At 41.1% G+C, this 22,390-nt stretch overlaps 1 protein-coding gene across 3 annotated transcripts in view; it reads left to right on the top strand.

The window, feature by feature from the left end:
• Positions 1–22,390, top strand: part of MAP3K19 (mitogen-activated protein kinase kinase kinase 19) — a 68,724-nt gene that overhangs the window by 43,985 nt on the left and 2,349 nt on the right. For 2 of the 3 annotated variants that reach the window (XM_082689281.1, XM_082689282.1), the window contains 5 exons: positions 23–276; positions 5,475–5,518; positions 8,450–10,897; positions 13,323–13,472; positions 14,543–15,240. In XM_082689281.1, coding sequence (XP_082545407.1) covers positions 23–276; positions 5,475–5,518; positions 8,450–10,897; positions 13,323–13,472; positions 14,543–15,240 — 3,594 coding nt within the window. The remainder of the gene's footprint in view (positions 1–22; positions 277–5,474; positions 5,519–8,449; positions 10,898–13,322; positions 13,473–14,542; positions 15,241–22,390) is intronic. The other variant, XM_082689283.1, reaches the window with a different exon arrangement.

Genomic DNA, 22,390 nt, shown 5'->3' with positions numbered 1-22,390 from the left:
ACTCTGTCCTCCTCCCTTTTAGTCAGATAGCCCCAGTGCATGGAGAATGGGCACGAGCACATGCTGTTTCTCTCCCAAATGAGATGGTGGACTTCCCGGCCAAGACGCTGACCATGGGACCTTTACTTTTGAAGAAAGAGGAAAGTTCCAAGGAGCTCTGTGATGAGAATGTGGGTCTTTTGTTGCCAAGACCTTGCTTAGAACCAAATGTCTCCATGTCTGTAGTCAGAGAAGATGTTCCTCACTTTCTGAAGGGGCAGCAAAGAAAATCTGAAGGTGAGTTCATTTAATTACAGGGACCCCTTTATTCTTCTGCCAATAAATGATCTATATATCTATCTATCATCTTTTTCTTGAATGTTTGAAAAATCTTTACTGTGAACTCGTATTTAGTTGATGTTTACCTGTGGGAATTTGGGGGCTTACATGGAAGATGCCTTCCTCCAGGATTTGAGTTTGCCATTCTTTCTAGCCCAAGACTTATTTACCAGATAGCAGCCCTGGGGCCGGCATTTTCCCTTATGGCAATGCTGTCTTTGGTATTTGCTCACCACTGTCGTAAACCAATTGGCTTAAACCTCCGGGGACAAACCGGAGGTTTGTAGTTCAACACAGTGCATTTACTGGCTTACTGCAATAAAAGAAATCGCAGAGCAGAGAAGCTGTCAGGGCAGGATTTTCAGTAGGGTGCATTTCCAGGAGCTTCCCGAGAAGAGGTGCATAAAGTATACCATGATGGTTTTTCATGGTCTCCGTTTCTTTTGAACTCTGTTCTTTCCTTGTGTTTTGTTCTCTGTATTTTCACATCAGAGGCTTTCCTCACACATCCATTGTTCCTTGGCTTGGCTATCTATTTGTGTTTCTTGGGACTAAAAAGTGCTGTGTGCTCCAGGGAGCAAGTTGAATGGGCAGAGAAAGACCTAGATGGTTGAGTGAGGGATTCCCCAAGTGTCGTATGCACAGATAGGCTTTTCTCTTGGCCGCTTTTTCCTAGATAGGGAAAACCCAAGGCCCTGACTGGATTGAAAGTCTCTCAGTTTGCCAGCTTTCCCTTAATCCTTTTATTTTCACTCCGGCACCTTGCTTCTGCTCTCAACTATACCTCCCTAGCTCCTTAGTATCTTTGTCCCAAACTCTCCAGAAAGTAAACTTCCAGCCATTGCCAGGAACAGAGAAGAGCAGCTCTGGTGGAGTGGGGCAGGACAGGGAAGCTGGGAACCACTTCTTCCCCAGACTTACAAGCAACCCCTTTTGTTCATCCTCACCTTCGGAGGTACCCCGCATCTTCAATTCCGGCTCCTGTCTGGAGTTCTTATTTCTTACTGAGTTCTTCCCCTGCAGGCTGACAGCCAATCAATTCTTATTCATTCATTAAGTTTTCGTTATGTAAAGTTTTGTTGACTTTCCTCGGCTGTTGTCTTGTCCTCTGGGCTTTTGTTGTTGTTGCTGTTCTTGTTTACTTCTTTTTAATTTCCCTTACTATCATTAGAGTGAGGTTTGTGGAGTGGAGAAAACCTGGCACATTCCATCTTTTAACTGGAATTCTATAGACATTGTAGAAAGGCCTTCTACATTTAATGCCAAAGTACCTACCAGCAAGATCTCACCTCTACAATCTCACCAGAAATGTTTGAGTGTTTTTCTACCTCATGTCGAGCCTTCCCAACACTGAATAACATTTATTCAAATATTTATAATAAGGTTAGAAAGGTTTTTTTCTTTTTTAAATCAGGAGGTTATACACATGCACCCAATTATACTTTATATTTAGTTGTATTTCTGGTATTAACTTGCAGCATCTTCTCAACAGGGAAACCTCAACCTCCAGAATATAACCTCTCAGAGGGCAAGGATTTTGTCTTTGTTGTTGATAACTCTATTGCCATCTGTCAGTCACTTCTCAAACACTCAATAAATATTTTTTGGAGAAATGCATAAAGAATTGGAAGGTGGTTTTGCTAGCTATGGCTAAGAGGAATGCTCAAACCCCTCCTATTTGTATCCTCTTCTTAGGTACCATTTTCCACCCACCGATGTCTTCTTCACCTGTGTTATATCTTAGAGAGGTCTGTTTCTAAGTCAGATTTTAAAATGGCAACCTGTGGGGGCATCTGGGTGGCTCAGTGGGTTAAAGCCTCTGCCTTTGGCTCAGGTCATGATCCCAGGATCCTGAGATCGAGCCCCACATTGGCCTCTCTGCTCAGCAGGGAGCCTGCTTCCCTTCCTCTCTCTCTGCCTGCGTCTCTGCCTACCTGTGATCTCTGTCTGTCAAATAAATAAATAAAATCTTAAAAAAAAATAGCAACCTGTGACTAAAACGGACTTGGATTATATTATGTTCGACCTTCAAAACACTAAAAAAAGGGGATGGGTGGGAAATTTCACAAAAAATCTCCAACTCTCTGGCTTCTCTTGATGACTGGAGAAACTAGTAGTACTAAATTATTCATTTGGAATGGAAAATATCACTTGGAATTGTGTGGTAGATGTCTTTTTATTTTTTTATTTTTATTTATTTTTCTTAAGATTTTATTTATTTATTTGAGAGAGAGAGAGTGTGTGAGAAGGGAGAAAGTCAGAGGGAGAAGCAGATTCCCCATCGAGCTGGGAGCCCGATGTGGGACTTGATCCTGGTACACTGGGATCATGACCTGAGCCGAAGGCATTGGCTTAACCAACACTCAGGCACTCAGGCACCCAGGGGATGTCTTTTTAGTTGGGACACATAATTTCAGCTTACTACTGTCCCTATCTGTCTCATTTCATCCATTTATGGGACCTGCCTTGACACTAGACACATGGGACCTTTTGGCTTTAACTTCAAGCTGTGGTGGTGAGTGGGGCTTTAGGTACCATTCTGACTTTTTGGTAAAAGGCAACCACTAGGTCGACACTACCTAGTAAATCCCGTGTATGATCTATCCCATGTTTAAGTTCAAACAATTGTCCCTATTATACATGAATATTTGTTTTCACATTTCTGTATGGCCCAGGTTTTATGAACAAAAAGCGCTAGGGGGGCGCCTGGGTGGCTCAGTGGGTTAAGGCCTCTGCCTTCGGCTTGGGTCGTGATCCCAGGGTCCTGGGATCAAGCCTCACATCGGGCTTTCTGCTCAGCGGGGAGCCTGCTTCCTCCTCTCTCTCTGCCTGCCTCTCTGCCTGCTTGTGATCTCTGTCTGTCAAATACATAAAATCTTTAAAAAAAAAAAGTGCTAGGAAATGAGGTTAAAAGATGATTGCATGATAAACATGTCCTGGAAATTAGAGTTAGTGTACTGCTCCAGAGAGATTCAGACCTTTATTTCCTCAGGAGCTGTTTGCTTACATTCAAGGATCATCAAACCCCGAGATACATGCCCATGCCCCCTTTCTCCTGGAGACATTTGCTTACATTTCATAGTAAAGGTCACTCTTTCTTGGGAGAGAAAGAAGGGTCGAAGTACCCATCACTCTGAGTCTCATAATTCCAGGGTTTGTTTTTGTGGTGCTTCCCCACAGGTAAACATCTGGTGCTCACTGTGTTGTCCTGTGGGGAACTGAGGTGTGGGAAGCTGGTGCTATGATACTTTGTGAGTAATGATTGCTCCGTTCTCTGACCCAGAAAGCTTGTATTTCCTATCAGAATATAAACATAAACATAAATATGATTATGAATATAATTGTGAATGTAAATGTAGATATATGAACACAAACATGTATGTGTATGTATATAATATGCATATTATATATATATATAATATACATTTACAGTTGACCCTTGAACAATGTGAGAGCTGGGGAAACTGACATAGAAAATCAATGTATAACTTTTGACTCCCCAGAAACTTCACTACTCATAGCTTACTATTAACTGGAAGCCTAATCAATAACATAAACAGTCAAGTAACACATATTTTGTATGTGTATTATATACTGTATTCTTACAATAAAGTGAGCTAGAAAAAAGAAAATATCATTGAGAAAAATCATAAAGGTGTACCTGAGTGCTCAGTCAGTTGAGGGTCTGACTCTTGGTTTCAGCTCAGGTCATGATCTCGGGATCTTGGGACTGAGCCCCATGTCAGGTTCCATTCAGCACAGAGTCTGCCTGAGATTTTTTTCCCTTTCCCTTCACCTGTACTCCTCCCTCTGCTCTCTCTCAAATAAGTAAATAAATAAAATATTTTTTAAAAATCATAAAGAGGGATGCCTGGGTGGCTCAGTTGGTTAAGAGCTGCCTTCAGCTCGGGTCATGATCCCAGTGTGCTGGGATCGAGTCCCACATCGGGCTCCTTGCTTGGCAGGGAGCCTGCTTCTCCCTCTGCCTCCGTCTGCCAGTGCTCACTCTCTCTCTCTGACAAATAAATAAATAAAATCTTTTAAAAAATCATGAAGAAGGGCGCCTGGGTGGCTCAGTGGGTTAAGCCGCTGCCTTCAGCTCAGGTCATGATCTCAGGGTCCTGGGATCGAGTCCCACATCGGGCTCTCTGCTCAGCAGGGGGCCTGCTTCCCTCTCTCTCTGCCTGCCTCTCTGCCTACTTGTGATTTCTCTCTGTCAAATAAATAAATAAAATCTTTAAAAAAAATCATGAAGAAAATACATTTACAGTACTGTATTGCATTTATTGAAAAAGTTCACATGTAAGTGGACGCATGCAGTTCAAACCCATCTTGTTCAAGGGTAAACTGTATATAAGAAAACCTTATATATAAAACAGCATCCCCCTTCAGCGGTGGAGCCTGAAGTTTGTTTGTTTGTTTTAAAGATATTTTTTTTTATTTGATGGGGGAAGGGTAGAGGGAGAAGCAGACCTCCCATTGAGCAGGGGGCCCAATGCGGGGCTCAGTTCCAGGACTCTGGGATCATGAACTGAGCCGATGGCTGTTGCTTAACTGACTAAGCCAGCTAGGGGCCCCCTTTTTTTCTTTAAGCCTTAAGGTATTTTTGTTTTTTTTGTATTTTTTTAAAGATTTTATTTATTTATTTGACAGACAGAGATCACAATTAGGCAGAGAGGAAGGCAGAGGGAGAGGGGGAAACAGGCTCCCCGCTGAGCAGAGAGCCCGATGCAGGGCTCGATCCCAGGACCCTGAGATCATGACCTGAGCCGAAGGCAGAGGCTTAACCCACTGAGCCACCCACGTGCCCCTAAGCCTTAAGTTTTCTATAATCATTCTATACCCACCTCCGTGTGGATTACAACTTGAAAAGTTCTTTTATTTATTTATTTGAGAGAGAGTGTGTGAGAGTGAAGAGGTCAGAGGAAGAGCAGACTCTCCGCCAAGCAGGGAGCCCGGTGTAGGACTTGGCAGTTGCTCAACAAACTGAGTCACAGTTTGAAAGTTTGTGCGCCCCACAACTTGAAAAGTTCTTAATTTTATCTTTTCCTCAAACCTTATCACTAAGATCACTCCATCTCCAACTCTGGCTTAAACCTACTGTGTTTGCTCTATTACTAAGAATATCTAACTATTTTATTTTTTTCTTGTTATAGAGTTTTCTATTTCTGATATGAAGTACAGTAACAGAAGAATCGAGGTAAGATTAGTTCTAGCATTTCTGACTTAAGATTTAAAACCAAAGAACCTCTTGTTAGAGACAAACTCTATCAAAGAACTCAGAACTAAAATCCTCAGCAACTATAGCTTAGGAAACAACAGCTCACAGTTTAGAGAGTCGCAAATAGCTACTAGGACAGTTATACTTTGCCATGTACATTTCTTTTCTGGCGTGTCTTCTGTTCACTATATAATGTGGTAAGTAACTCTTTTAGACATATTTTTCCTTCTTTGAACATGTCTAGAAATTAGGTAAAATTTCCCCCCAGTGATAGATTTTCCCAATTTAGTTTGTAAGTATAGTTTTTGGAAAGATTCTTGAAAACCTCTCAACTGCCGGCCTCTTTTCTATCCCATGAGCCTATAAGAAAGCGCATAGTGGGGCACCTGGGTGGCTCAGTGGGTTAAGCTTTCGCCTTCCACTCAGGTCATGATCTCTGGGTCCTGGGATCGAGCCCCCACATCAGGGAGCCCGCTTCCCGCTCTCTCTATGCCTGCTTCTCTGCCTACTTGTGCTCTTTCTCTCTCTGTCAAATAAATAAATAAAATCTATTAAAAAAAAAAAAAGAAGAAGAAAGAAAGCGCATAGGTCCTGCTCAGTATTGTAAAAAGAAATTTATTGGCCTTAAAAACAAATAAAAGCTACTACTAGGGAGATGTTTAAGCCCTTGCAGAATCTGTCTTTATTTAATTAATTAATTTATTTTTAAAGATTTTACTTACTTATTTGACAGAGAGAGATCACAAGTAGGCAGAGAGGCAGGCAGAGGAGGAGGGAGGGAAAATCAGGCCCCCTGCTGAGCAGAGAGCCTGATTTGGGGCTTGATCTCAGGACACTGGGACCATGACCCAAGCCGAAGGCAGAGGCTTAACCCACCGAGCCATTGAGACACCCCTGTCTTTATTTCTGACATTATGTTTAAGCGACTGAAGAAAATCATCTGGACAATAGAAGTGGGGAATCTCACTGCTTTTCACTACTCCTAATTAATAGGTCTCTAGTGTCAGCTTCCTTTTCCTTTCTTCTTACAAACAGGTAGCAATACAATGACAATTAAACATATAGCTCTCGATTGTCATGCATGATCCCTGCCTATAAGTATTCTAGTATAGTTAGGTACCAAATCTGGGAAGAATCACGGTGGAAAATCATTTTATAACTCAATAACCATAAAGCTTAATTTTATATATTGGGTTACACTGACCTCTAGAGGTTGCCGATAGTAAAAACTAACTTTTTTTGAAAACAGTTGAGAGGGCAAAGTAGTAAAAACCATTCACGGTTGCTAGATTTCAAGTGTATAGTGTGGCATCTTTCTAAGCCCTGCTCAACAAAACAATTCATCAAAATATTAAGGAGTAGTTGTGCTCCAGATACAAATTCTGAGTTAGTCTATAACCTAATAATCATTGTTCAAGTAACTGTAATAGATTTATTTATTTATTTGTTTGTTTGTTTTTAAGAGAAAGAGCATAAGCAGAGGCAGGGAGGGAGACAGAGAATCCCTAGCAGGCTCCTTGCCCAATGTAGAGCCCACACCCAGGTGCCTCTATAACGGAAATTTTAAGCTAAGTGGGTATTTTAAAAAATCTTAGAGATCGATTCTATGGAAATGAAAAGGAAAAGAGAAGAGAAATAAAATTTCTCATCTTAAAATTTTAATATTAACATGGGCACCTGAGTGGCTCAGTTGGTTAAGCGTTGGACTCTTGATTTCTGCTCAGGTCGTGATCTCAGGCTCCTGGGCTCAAGCTGTACCTCGGGCTCCACAGTCAGTGGAAGTCTATTTCTCTCCCTCTCTCTCTGTCTCTTTCCACTCTCCCACACACTCTCTCTCACCCTAAAAGAAAGAGATATTTTTAAAAATTTTAATGTTTACATTACAAGGCCTTTATTTTATTATAAATACATAAACTTGAATCTTTATAGCTATGCTAATCTTGGTTTTTATTTTTTATTTATTTATATTTTATTTTTTTTTTTTAATTTTTTTTTTTAAGATTTTATTTATTTATTTGACAGAGAGAGATCACAAGTAGGCAGAGAGGCAGGCAGAGAGAGAGAGGAGGAAGCAGGCTCCCTGCTGAGCAGAGAGCCCGATGCGGGACTCGATCCCAGGACCCTGAGATCATGACCTGAGCCGAAGGCAGCGGCTTAACCCACTGAGCCACCCAGGCGCCCATATTTATTTATATTTTAAAAGATTTTACTTTTAAGTAATCTGTACACCCAACATGGGGTTTGAACTCACTGCCCCGAGATCAGGAGTTACCTAGTCCACTGACTGAACCAGCCAGGGACCTCCGACAATCTTGGTTTTTAGAAGTATTGTTTTACCCGAAATACCAGAAGTGAGCTTTTAGTCTTTAAAATTGGGATCCCTAGTGGACACCTGGGTGGCTCAGCTGGTTAAGTGTCTGCCTTTGGCGCAGGTCATGATCCCGGGGTTCTGGGATCAAGCCCCGCATTGGGCTCCTTACTCAGCAGGGAGCCTGCTTTTCCCTCTGCCTGTCACTCTGCATGCTTGTGCTCTGTCTCTGACAAATAATTATATATATATATATATAATATTTATATAAATAACATCTTTAAAAAATAGAAAAATAAAATTGGAATCTCTAAGATAGCCTTGTAAAGGGCTACCTAAAGAGAATCTTAGAATCTATCTGGAATGGATGGGGAGATGGGGTAACTGGGTGATGGACATTGAGGAGGACATGTGATGTGATGAGTAATGGGTGTTTTATGCAACTGATGAGTTGCTGAACACTACATCTGAAACTAATGATGTACTATGTGTTGGCTAATTGAATTAAAAAAAAAAAAGAATCCCTCTGGATTACTTTAAACCACTTAATACGATATCATGTACATTTCTGTGTTCATTAACCTTTTTCTCTTTCCTTTTAGTTCCCTCTGCCACAGTTGTCACTTTTGTCCATGAAACCTGGTCTTCATACAATCCCCCCAAATCACAAGGATCAAAAGGAGAGAGAAAGAAATATTCTGAACTTTATATCCTTCGTACCTAAGCTCTCAGAGCCTGGAAGTCGATCTGAGGAGTTTAGACCATTACACAAGCAGCAGGAAACTCCATTTAAGGTGTTTGTTGATCAGACTCTTAAGTCCTCTGATAGCTCCATTTGGTCCAGAAACATGTGCTCCTTTTGGAAGGCTAGCCATCACAGACAATACATGGAGACGGAGGAGAATAGGATTTCCAAGGAAAATGAAGGAAGTGACAAAATCACAACCTTTGACTTCGGAAAAGGACAATCTTTGGTGTCCTTTGAGAATCGTAAGCAAAGCAGTTTTCCGACAGATAGGGAGGTGGATATTGATTCCATTGGTCATGAAATGAGAAAAGCAGAAGAGAATTCTCGACATCTTTCGTCAGGAAAGAAAGAGGGTTCATTAGCCAGAAACTGTAAACAAGGCTGTGAAGTTGGATGTACCATGCCAATCAAGTTCCAAGAATCCCAGCATTCAGAAATAATTCTAAACCAGGAAAAAGAAACTAGAAACGATCAGACTGATTCCAAAAGTGCTTCAGTACATAAAGGTGAAGCACTTGAGCCAAATCATATTTTAGAAGAGTATACTGTTCTTAAAAGTTTGTCCAGTGCAGTCCCTGATGGCCCCACTGAGAAGCTCCCTCAAGGTCATAGAGGCATGGAGACAAACATAAAAGTATCAGTAGCAGAGGCCACCAAACCAGAAATGAATGGAATAGTGCCTCTTATCCACATCACTTTCCCTGGACATGGAACTCCCAGGGAACCTGCCAGAGCCAAACCGAGCCTCCCAAAAAGAAAAGGCACTCCTCAAAACAACAATAGCTTCAACATACTCGCACACCCAGAAACTGATGGGCATAAGAGGAAAACCCACAGAAATAAGTTGGAATCAAAGACCAAGAGCAGTAACAGGACACCCCAGAATTTCATGATTTCCATTGAAGGTTCCATCAAGCCTACCATGCATAAAAACAGCATTAAAACTCAAGTTTTCCCTGCCTTGGGGCTTGTTGACCCCAGACCTCGGCAGTCACCCAAGTTTCAAAGGCAAATGCCACAGGTAGAAAAGAAGCAATCAAGTCACCGGGCTCTAACACCCCAAAAGCCGTCTTTTCCTTGCCTCTGTAAGAATCCAGGAATAAAAAAGTCTTCTGTTCCCCTCTCTGCTCAACCAGCAGAGCCGAGACTCAATTACTTAGATCTTAAGTATAGTGACATGTTCAAAGAAATCAATTCAACTGCTAATGGGCCTGGAATCTATGAAATGTTTGGGACTCCTGTTTATTGTCACATGAGAGAGGCTGAACGTCATGAGAACAAATACTACCGAGAGATAGCCTCAGCTCCATCTGGGAGAAGTATTAGCAGCAAATGTCGATCTTCACACAGTGAGAGGAGCAGCAGTGGCAGAACAAGATTTTCTCAGAAAAGACCACATATTAAGCCGTCAAAGCCTTCATTTGACATTAAACAAAAGAACAAAAGTTTAATTTCTAAAGAAAAGGGTTACAGGGCCGTAGGTACCAACTTACAAGGCATTGGAAATGGTGATGATATTTCAGATCCAGAGTGGCAGGTAAAGTCTTCGGGAAGTGACTTTCTCTCTTCCAGGGATGAAGTTCAGCCCATGAACTTGGCTCTGCTGCACAAGCAGACCCCTGAACAGAATGAACTTCCTGTTACAGATTTGTCCACTGTTGAAGAAGTCTCTATGGAAGAGTCTGGTGATGAAGGAGACACTTCTAACAATCAAATACTTGCTACAAGCCTCAGAGATCTGCATGAACTGGAAGAGCTACATCACCAGATCCCACTTGTCCTTTCCAAAAATAGCTGGGCAGTGCCCAGTGACAAGGGTTCCAACAAGCGTGCACAACAAGAAAAGCAGAATACACCCTCTCTTGGTAAAATAAATGCCAACCAAATTTTAACTAATGATATAGGGTTCGAGAGGGTTTTAGATAAGTCTGAAACACTTAAGAGTTTCTCTTTCCAAGAGAAACAACAGAGGGCATCTTCCCAAGCATGTCAGCATTGGGTACGTTCTTTGGATCCGGATAGTTTAGCTGATGAGTCGGTTACATATCACACATTTGAAGACACTTTAAAGGAGGCAAATTCAATTTCACAAGAAATTCTAGATTCTGTGAAGAGCGAAGAATTGACAGATGAACTATTAGGGTGCCTAGCTGCAGAACTCTTAGCTCTAGATGAGAGAGAGAATACCTCTTGCCAGATAATGGCAAATGAAACAGATCCTGAAAACCTAAATCTTGTCTTTGGTTGGAGAGGAAAATCCACGGCAGAATTGGGCAGAGAGACAACAAATGTTAAAATACAGGTTGGTATAATTAGAATCAGTAATCCATTGAGGCAGGAAGAGACCTCAGAAACAGTCTGGTTCAGACTCCTTATTTTCAATTGAGGAATCGGAAACCCAGAACAACTAAACAATTTGTCAAGGTCTCCCCTGTTTGGTTGCAAGTTTGGCATCCAGATCCCCTGACTGCCAGGCTAAGATGTTTTCGTTATACGGCCTTACTTCTGGAATTCAGCCAGCCCAACACTGCTGTGGCATCACTTTGGGCACATTAATATAGCAAAACCATTTATTTAAAGTAGGTCAATATTTTATTCAGTGAAGATGTTTTCAATCAACAAATAGCAGAGAGATAATTATGGGTAAAACATTGCTCTGGGTGGTATGTGAAATAGAAAGAAATGCACATAGCCCCTAAAGTAGCTTACCAGCTAATTCCAAAACAGATACGAAGACATGAAATGTGAAAACTTTAACACAGAAATATTATTGGTGCTTCTTGTATTTTTGGCACTCGGCTAAAAACTAGAGACATGTTGGGATACAAGACTTAGCCATTGTTCTCAAGGAAAATAAGTAACAATCCTGAAAAATTAAAAAAAATTTTTTTTGGTGTTGGAGTGCAGGTGGGGAAGAGGAATACCAACAGATCACTGGGTTTTGTTTTGTCTGTTTCAATTCTCACTGAATTACATGAGCCTCTTGTTCTACTCAGATTGTAAAGGCAGAAGCTGTAGGTTTACCTGAAGTATTTATTGAGCACTGACTGGGGCTATATCACACCCTATCCGGATTAGGAACAATCATTGCAGTCAGCTGATCAAAGGATACACAAGGCAAATAGTTTTATCATAGCTGGGTTTACTGAGAACTTACCACGTAGGAGTGAGATATGTTATGTTGTCTTCTTTATATGCTTCATAACGGGTCTGTGACATAACAAGTCCCCATTTGGCAGATGAGAATACTGAAGCTTAGGATGTTAAGACAGTCAGTGAGTGGCAGAGCCATGCATTCTGATTCCAGCCCATACCTTTAATCACTACACAGGGAGATTACTCCTTGTCCCGAAATGCCAGCTCTGTCCTCATGGTGAACTTAATTTCTGTTGGGAGTAGAGAGTGGTTCAGGAAGGCCTCCAGGCTGGGGTAGGAAACGGGGATATGAGTGTGCACATCTGTGTGTCTGAGATGAGTCTAGAACTCTGCCATTTTAGGGTTTTTTTTTTTTTTAACACTTATTTATCTGACACAGAGAGAGAGAGAACGTGCACACATGTGCATGCAGGAGGAGGGGGAATGGGAGAGATCTTCATGCAGACTCCCTGCTGATCCCGGAGTCTGACTTGGGGCATGATGTCAAGACAGATGAGATCATGACCCATGAGATCATAACCAAGAGCCAAAACCAAGAGTCGATGCCTCCACCGATTGAGCCATGAAGGTGCCACACAACTCTACCATTTTAAATTCAAGTAAAGCTATCAAGCTAGTAAAATCATCAGCCTGTAACCCCATCCTGTAGTGATGGAGTCAAAACTGACTATTTGCAACCTTTTCCTTCCCAAGCAGTCAAGTTTAGTTTGGGTAGAAACATGAAAGGATGGGGGAGGAGGAACCCAAATGGTCTTTTCATTCCTGAGGAAGGTAAGCTTGCAAGAAAGTCTCGCTCTTAATAGCCTTCACCATGTGTCTGCGTCACTATCGTTTGTTTTTAAGAACTTGTGGAGGAGATCAAAGCAAACCATTTTTGGCCCTGATCAACCAGTTGGAAAACATGGTCTACATTCTGCAGAGATTCTTGTTCTCTGACTTCTAGGGCAAGACTTCTCTAAGTTTACTGTGAATGCAAATCACTTGGAGATCATGTTAAAATGTAGGCACTAATTCAGTATGCTTGGGGCCCGAGATTCTGCATGTCTAACAAGCTCCTAACAGATTCTCCTTTGAGTACCAAGGGTCTAGAGGACCATGGATCTTCACTCTATTTATGCATTGTGGCTGTGCGCAAGGGAGAGAGAGTGTCTCTGTGTATATTTGTGTATAAATGTGTGTATGTATTTAGGTTTATGTATATATGCGTGTGTTTGAGTGTATGTTTGTGTTGTGGAAATAACTGAAGAACAGACAAAAACTATTCATAGCTTGCTATAGCAATGGAGTCAGCCACTAACACTGTGTTTGGCAGAGATTCAAAGACAGGCAGAGGAGTGGGAAACCTTAGAGGGAAAAAGGGCAGGCTTCAGTTGCCTTGACTGGAGGCTCTTGGGATGGGGAAACTGCAGGTGAGCTAACAAGCAGTGTCCTATGTGACTAGTCAGGGTGTGCATATTTGGCCTCTCTAGTTGGTCCCAAGTTAGAAGAAAGGAAGACTACTTTCCTGCCCTCCCTCTATCCCAATGACTCAGAAATTAATGGTGACTTTTCTTTTTGTCTCATTTTCCCAGAGATATAGTAATGGGTTCAGGATATACAACAAGGAGGAGAAATTTCTCAACTCAGATGAAAAGAAGACATTTTCTGAAAATAGTTTGAAGTATGAGGAATCTATCCTGTGGACAAAGGGAGAGATCCTTGGGAAGGGAGCCTATGGCACAGTAAGTTAAGAGGGAAACATGATGAAACCCCAAATCCCCACTCCTCCTTGACCACCCTTTCTCCCTAATCCTCTTCTGCCCTCCCCACTCTGTAAACTCTTTTACATGGAAATTTTTCAGTTGGAAGTAATAGAAAACCCAACCCAAACTGGCCTGGGGGAAAGGATGTTCACTGGGTTAAGTAACTGAAGGGTGCGGAATAGGTGTGGTTCTGGGCATAGCTGATTTCAGGGGTCAGACAATGTCACTAGGGTCTGGCCTCCTGGTATCTCTCCTAATGGGTCTCATTCTCAGGGTCTATGTAGTGGGGTGATGGCCAATGTATTTCTAGCCTTTCATTCTCCTGGGTCCAAGTCCAGTGGGAGAGATGTCTCATTGCTTGACAGCTCAAGATGTTACAAGAAGTTGGGAGAATCATTGTTGAGTGGCAAAAAAAAAATTAAAAATAAATAAATAAATAAATCCTTACATTTTTTGAAAGACTATCTAAAATCCTAGCACATTAGATAGTGTTTACATAGATTGGTAAAAAGAAGACTGATCCAAAGATGAGAGGGGTTATTTTCTAGCTGGGGACATATCAGTGAGAAGCTGGAAAGACATGAAACCACTGAAAATGCATGAGGGGTCACTGCAACATTACCCCAGGACCTGAGTTCCCCTCTTTCCTTAGAGCTTTAGCACTGAAATAGGCATTTCACTTAGTGAGGAGTTTTCCCAATGTAGGCATGTAGATATCTATGAGGTAAGAATTCTTATCTCAGTGTTATAGATGAGAAAAACTTAAGTCAAAAAGATTATGCAACTTACCCAAAGTTACATAGCTGGGGAATGGCGAAGCCAAGATTCTATCCAATCCAACCCAGTGTAATATCCACTCACCATGCTACTCCTCCCCATTTTGGCCTCACTGAAACATTGAATTTGCTTAAGTACTTTGCTCTTACGTAGGGATGTATCGACTTAGAAAAAGAGAAGGGTTTGGGAGGAGAAGGGAAAGACAATGGTCACCTGAGGCATTTTGTGAACAAGTTATATCATTTATATTTAATAATAAGGTTTGCTTCTAGGTATATTGTGGTCTTACTAGCCAAGGACAGCTGATAGCTGTAAAACAGGTGGCTTTGGATACCTCTGATAAATTAGCTACTGAAAAAGAATACCGGAAACTGCAGGAAGAAGTAGATTTGCTCAAAGCACTGAAGCATGTCAACATTGTGGCCTATTTGGGGACATGCTTGGAAGAGAACATTGTAAGCATTTTCATGGAGTTTGTCCCTGGTGGCTCTATTTCTAGTATTATAAACCGTTTTGGGCCATTGCCTGAGATGGTGTTCTGTAAATATACAAGACAAATCCTGCAAGGTGTTGCTTATCTTCATGAGAACTGTGTGGTGCATCGAGATATCAAAGGAAATAATGTCATGCTCATGCCAACCGGAATAATAAAGCTAATTGACTTTGGCTGTGCCAAGCGTTTGGCGTGGGCTGGCTTAAATGGCACCCACAGTGACATGCTGAAGTCCATGCATGGGACTCCATATTGGATGGCCCCAGAAGTCATCAATGAGTCTGGCTATGGAAGGAAGTCGGACATCTGGAGCATTGGCTGTACTGTGTTTGAGATGGCCACAGGGAAGCCCCCATTGGCTTCCATGGACAGGATGGCAGCCATGTTTTACATTGGAGCGCACCGAGGGCTGATGCCTCCGTTACCAGAACACTTCTCGGAAAATGCAGCGGACTTTGTGCGTGTGTGCCTAACCAGGTAAGAAACTAAACACAGGAGGAGGAGAAATCCCCAGAGTCCAAGATTGCTGACATTTCCCCTGTAGTTTATAGCCCACAAAAATAAAAATCAAGCAGAGAATGATTTTGTACTGAAAGGAATCATGATTAGCCACCTTGGGTGATTGTGCTTCTTGTTGTGTCAGGGTAGGGGGGTAATGGTTCAAGTAGCAAGTGTCTCAATTAAATGTCTAATCAGGGACAGGCAAATCAATGGGTGTGCAAACCTTGCCACAGGTCTACTTATTTAGGAGTGGGATGTCTTCCAAGGGACTTGGCATGGTGCAATGACATCAACTGTGCATAGGTTCCCCTTTCCTGAGATGCCTTTCCTCTCAAGCAACCAGTGTTCTTACCTTCTTCCTAAAACTGGCTCTAGGGAAAGTGTGTGAGAAATTCATTCATGTTGAGGGATTGTTATGAATTGACTGATTGATGACTGACAGCTCTAATGTATTGGTCCTCCCAGAAATGCTTGTATTCAAAGTGAGGGGAAACATTTGAGCTTTTGATCAAAAGATACAAATCTCTAATTGAAGCATTTCATGCATCAAGTGTGGGGAATAAGTGGGGAAGCAGAAAAGTAGTGAAGATTGCCTATTTTTTCCTGTTCCAATGCTCCCTAGTATCTATGGAATAAAATGTTGGGGGAAAATTGTTAGAAAGGACCTTAGAGATTACCCACTTGTGTGGTTTTCAGACTTCTCTTAGCCAAGCACTTTCTGCTCATACGAATTTTTTCTTTTTTTTTTAAAGTAGACTTCACACCCAGAGTGGAGCCCAGTGTGGGGCTTGAACTCATAAGCCTGAGATCAGGAGTCAGATGCTTCACTAACTGAGCCACCCAGGTGCCCCGCATATGAAATTTTAATTCAGAGAATAAAACATAAGAGCAGAGAGATGGCTCTGAGTAAAGAATGTGTGTATGTGTATGGTGAGGGAGAGGTAAAGTGTAGGGTGGGGTGCTAGTCTTAAGACTACTATAGTTGCCTTGCTCTGAATTGAACAATTATCTATTATTGATCCACAAAAACTACATGCTATTTTCATTTTCTTTCAAGCTGTCACTACTCAAACACACACACACACACACACACACATACACACACACAGCTTTAAAGAGAAAGGGTGAAATCTTTTTTATGGCTCTCCTTTTGAAACATGGCTTCATAAACTAAGCAATACAGAACTCATACCATTAATGATCAATTAATAGAGTTACAGAGTATGGGGCATGTAATTAAGGCTCTGTAGTTATTAAATGTTTGGGAGAATATTAATATTAATATTAATATATACTAATTAGTGTTATATACAAGCATAAGATTATCTCTTGAAATTCAAAGGCAAAGATCCTAAGAACTCTAGAGTCTTGCCTTATGACAATATTCCCTGGAGGTGTGGATAGTCAGAAGTAAAGTTGGGTGGGAGGCACTCCTAAAGATTCAGAAGTACAGATGACTAGGTATTGACCAGGAACAAGGACTGAATAGAACAGAAATGAACTTTGGGGAACAATAGGATGTATGAGTTGGGGGTACTGCTATGGGCAGTTTGAAAATTTTGTGAAGGGGCACCTGGGTGGCTCAGTCTGTTAAGCATCTGCCTTCAGCTCAGGTCATGATCTCAGGGTCCTGGAATGGAGTTCTGCATTGGGCTCCTTGGTCAGTGAGGAGCCTGCTTCTCCTTCTCCTGTCCCCCTGCCTGTGCTCTCTCTCTCTCTCTGAAGAGAAAATGAATAAATAAGTGAGAGAATAAATAAATAAAATCTTAAAAAAAAAAAAGACAAAAAAAAAAAAAAGTTCTGGGAAGTCAGGCCAAAGGAAGTTAGCTTTATGCAATAGGCAGTGAAGAGCAGGGGACCACAAAGAATTTGGGGGCAGATCATACCGTAAAGAAACTGGCCTTTGGGAAAGCAAGTCGGATGGCAGTGCACCGAAGGGCTTCAAATGGAGGCTGTTGGGACTAGAAGGCCAAGCAAGAATCCAGAGCTTGGACTTGGATGGTGGTGGAAGCAGTGGGACTGTCAAGAGAAGGGTTCCTAAACATTGCAGGGGAAGGTGAATCAGCATTTGGTGATGGGGCATGATAGGACTGCATGGTTTTGAGTATGAATAATGGAAGAAATAATAAAAAGTTTTGAAAGAGGAGCAAGGGAGGGAATTGAAGAAGGCCCACCATTTAAAATTTTTAAAAAAATTTTTCCCTTACTTTCTTTTTAAAATTTACTTTTTAAAACTTTTTTTGTGTTTCAAAATTAATTGTTTATGCACCACACCCAGTGGTCCATGCAATATGTGCCCTCCTTAATACTCACCACCAGGCCCACCCAACCCCCCACCCCTTCCCCTCCAAAACCCTCAGTTTGTTTCTCAGAGTCCACAGTCTCTCATGATTTGTCTCCCCCTCCCGTTTCCCCCAAGTCACTTCTCCTTTCCATCTCCCAATGTCCTCTGTGTTATCATTTATGCTCCATAAGTAAGTGAAACCATATGATAATTGATTCCAAAGACCTCAACGTGAGGCAGGAATCTATCAAAATCATAGAGGAGAACATAGGCAGTAACCTCTTCAACACTGCCCACAGAAGCTTCTTTCAAGACATGTCCCCAAAGCAAACAAAAGAAAAGCAAAGCAAACAAAAGCGAAAAGGAACTTTTGGAACTTCATCAAGATTAAAAGTTTCTGCACAGCAAAGGAAACAGTCAACAAAACAAAGAGGCAACCCACAGAATGGGAGAAGATATTCGCAAATGTCACTACAGCCAAAGGGCTGATATCCAAGAACTCCTCAAACTCAACACACACAAAACAGATAATCACGTCAAAAAATGGGCAGAAGACATGTACAGACATTTCTCCAAAGAAGACATACAAATGGCTAACAGACACATGAAAAAATGTTCATCATCTTTAGCCATCAGGGAGATTCAAATCAAAACCTAAATCAGGACTCAACCGGTATCAAAAGATTGGGATCATTCCCTGCATATTTTCAGACCACAATGCTCTAAAGCTAGAACTCAACCACAAAAGGAAGTTTGAAAAGAACCCAAATACATGGAGACTAAACAGCATCCTTCTAAAGAATGAATGGGTCAACCGGGAAATTAAAGAAGAATTGAAAAAAATCATGGAAACAAATGATAATGAAAATACAATGGTTCAAAATCTGTGGGACACAACAAAGGCAGAGAAAGAAAGAAACCCTAAACCCAGCAGGAGAAGAGAAATCATAAAGATCAGAGCAGAAATCAGTGAAATAGAAACCAAAAAAACAATAGAACAAATCAACGAAATTAGGAGCTGGTTCTTTGAAAGAATTAATAAAATTGATAAACCCCTGGCCCGACTTATCAAAAAGAAAAGAGAAAGGACCCAAATAAATAAAATCATGAATGAAAGAGGAGAGATCACAACTAACACCAAAGAAATACAAACTATTATAAGAACATACTATGAGCAACTCTATGGCAATAAATTTGACAATCTGGAAGAAATGGATGCATTCCTAGAAACATATAAACAACCACAACTGAACCAGGAAGAAATAGAAAGCCTGACCAGACCCATAACCAGTAAGGAGATTGAAACAGTCATTAAAAATCTCCAAACAAACAAAAGCCCAGGGCAAGACGGCTTCCCGGGGGAATTCTACCAAACATTTAAAGAAGAACTAATTCCTATTCTCCTAAAACTGTTCCAAAAAATAGAAATGGAAGGAAAACTTCCAAACTCATTTTATGAGGCCAGCATCACCTTGATCCCAAAACCAGACAAGGATCCCACCAAAAAAGAGAGCTATAGACCAATATCCTTGATGAACACAGATGTGAAAATACTCAACAAAATACTAGCCAATAGGATTCAACAGTACATTAAAAAGATTATTGACTATGACCAAGTGGGATTTATTCCAGGGCTGCAAGGTTGGTTCAACATCCGCAAATCAGTCAATGTGATACAACACATCAATAAAAGAAAGAACAAGAACCATATGATACTCTCAATAGATGCTGAAAAAGCATTTGACAAAGTACAGCATCCCTTCCTGATCAAAATCTTCAAAGTGTAGGGATAGAGGGCACATACCTCAATATCATCAAAGCCATCTATGAAAAACCCACCGCAAATATCATTCTCAATGGAGAAAAACTGAAAGCTTTTCCGCTAAGGTCAGGAACATGGCAGGGATGTCCATTATCACCGCTGCTATTCAACATAGTACTAGAGGTCCTAGCCTCAGCAATCAGACAACAAAAGGAAATTAAAGGCATCCAAATCGGCAAAGAAGAAGTCAAATTATCACTCTTCGCAGATGATATGATACTATATGTGGAAAACCCAAAAGACTCCACTCCAAAACTGCTAGAACTTATACAGGAATTCAGTAAAGTGTCAGGATATAAAATCAATGCACAGAAATCAGTTGCATTTCTCTACACCAACAGCAAGACAGAAGAAAGGGAAATTAAGGAGTCAATCCCATTTACAATTGCACCCAAAACCATAAGATACCTAGGAATAAACCTAACCAAAGAGACACAGAATTTATACTCAGAAAACTATAAAGTGCTCATGAAAGAAATTGAGGAAGACACAAAGAAATGGAAAAATGTTCCATGCTCCTGGATTGGAAGAATAAATATTGTGAAAATGTCTATGCTACCTAAAGCAATCTACACATTTAATGCAATTCCTATCAAAGTACCATCCATCTTTTTCAAAGAAATGGAACAAATAGTTCTAAAATTTATATGGAACCAGAAAAGACCTTGAATAGCCAAAGGGATATTGAAAAAGAAAGCCAACGTTGGTGGCATCACAATTCCGGACTTCAAGCTCTATTACAAAGCTGTCATCATCAAGACAGCATGGTACTGACACAAAAACAGACACATAGATCAATGGAACAGAATAGAGAGCCCAGAAATAGACTCTCAACTCTACAGTCAACTAATCTTCGACAAAGCAGGAAGGAATGTCCAATGGAAAAAAGACAGCCTCTTCAATAAATGGTGCTGGGAAAACTGGACAGCCACATGCAGAAAAATGAAATTGGACCATTTCCTTACACCACACACAAAAATAGACTCAAAATGGATGAAGGACCTCAATGTGAGAAAGGAATCCATCAAAATCCTTGAGGAGAACACAGGCAGCAACCTCTTCGACCTCAGCCGCAGCAACATCTTCCTAGGAACAACGCCAAAGGCAAGGGAAGCAAGGGCAAAAATGAACTATTGGGATTTCATCAAGATCAAAAGCTTTTGCACAGCAAAGGAAACAGTTAACAAAATCAAAAGACAACTGACAGAATGGGAGAAGATATTTGCAAACGACATATCAGATAAAGGACTAGTGTCCAGAATCTATAAAGAACTTAGCAAACTCAACACCCAAAGAACAAATAATCCAATCAAGAAATGGGCAGAAGACATGAACAGACATTTCTGCAAAGAAGACATCCAGATGGCCAACAGACACATGAAAAAGTGCTCCATATCACTCGGCATCAGGGAAATACAAATCAAAACCACAATGCGATATCACCTCACACCAGTCAGAATGGCTAAAATCAACAAGTCAGGAAATGACAGATGCTGGCGAGGATGCGGAGAAAGGGGAACCCTCCTACACTGTTGGTGGGAATGCAAGCTGGTGCAACCTCTCTGGAAAACAGCATGGAGGTTCCTCAAAATGTTGAAAATAGAACTGCCCTATGACCCAGCAATTGCACTACTGGGTATTTACCCTAAAGATACAAATGTAGTGATCCAAAGGGGCACGTGCACCGGAAGGTTTATAGCAGCAATGTCCACAATAGCCAAACTATGGAAAGAACCTAGATGTCCATGAACAGATGAATGGATCAAGAAGATGTGGTATATATACACAATGGAATACTATGCAGCCATCAAAAGAAATGAAATCTTGCCATTTGCGACAACATGGATGGAACTAGAGCATATCATGCTTAGCGAATTAAGTCAAGCGGAGAAAGACAACTATCATATGATCTCCCTGATATGAGGAAGTGGTGATGCAACATGGGGGCTTAAGTGGGTACGAGAAGAATAAATGAAAGAAGATGGGATTGGGAGGGAGACAAACCATAAGTGACTCTTAATCTCACAAAACAAACCGAGGGTTGCTGGGGGGAGGGGGTTTGGGAGAAGGGGGTGGGATTATGGACATTGGGGAGGGTATGTGCTTTGGTGAGTGCTGTGAAGTGTGTAAACCTGGTGATTCACAGACCTGTACCACTGGGGATAAAAATATATGTTTATAAAAAATAAAAAATTATAAATTAAAAAAAAAATAAATAAATATATTGTGTAATTAAAAAAAAAAAAAAAACACATTGAGACACCACCTTGCACCAGTTAGAATGGCCAAAATCAACAATACAGTAAACAGCAAGTGTTGGAGAGGAAGTGGTGAAAGGGGAACCCTCTTACACTGTTGGTGGGAATGCAGCCACTTTGGAAAGCAGTGTAGAGATTCCTTAAAAACTAAAAATAGAACTACCCTATGACCCTGCAATTGCACTACTGGGTATTTACTCCAAAGATACAGATGTAGTGAAAAGAAGGGCCATCTGTACCCCAGTGTTCATAGCAGCAATGGCCACAGCTGCCAAACTGTGGAAAGAACCAAGATGTCCTTCAACAGACAAATGGATAAAGAAGAAATAGTCCATATATACAATGGAGTATTATCTCTCCATCAGAAAGGATGAATACCCAACTTTTTGTATCAGAATGGATGGGACTAGAGGAGATTATGCTGAGTGAAATAAGTCAAGCAGAGGGGGCCCACCATTTAAGGAAACTTTCAAAGCTATGGGATTGGAGCTCAGGAAAGCAAATGAGATTGGAGGAACATCTTTAGAAATCAGAAGTTTGGGGAAAAAAAAAGATATCCGAAGTTTGGTGGCTATAGCTGTGAACAGCTTAAGAGGGTTGAGGAAAATGTTTTTGAAAATGCTCAGAGGAGATGTAATAATAGACATAGCATCAAGTCTAGCACATGGCAAAGGAAAGGAGGGAAGAAGGGAGGAGAGTTGTCCCAAGGTGGGAAAAGAACCAAGAAAAGTTTCTTCCAAGTCTATGAAGAGATTGTTTTGA

Source organism: Mustela nivalis (assembly GCF_964662115.1).
Source record: "Mustela nivalis genome assembly, chromosome: 11".
In the NCBI taxonomy this organism is placed as follows: Eukaryota; Metazoa; Chordata; class Mammalia; order Carnivora; family Mustelidae; genus Mustela; species Mustela nivalis.
This window is presented reverse-complemented; position numbering and strand designations above follow the sequence as displayed.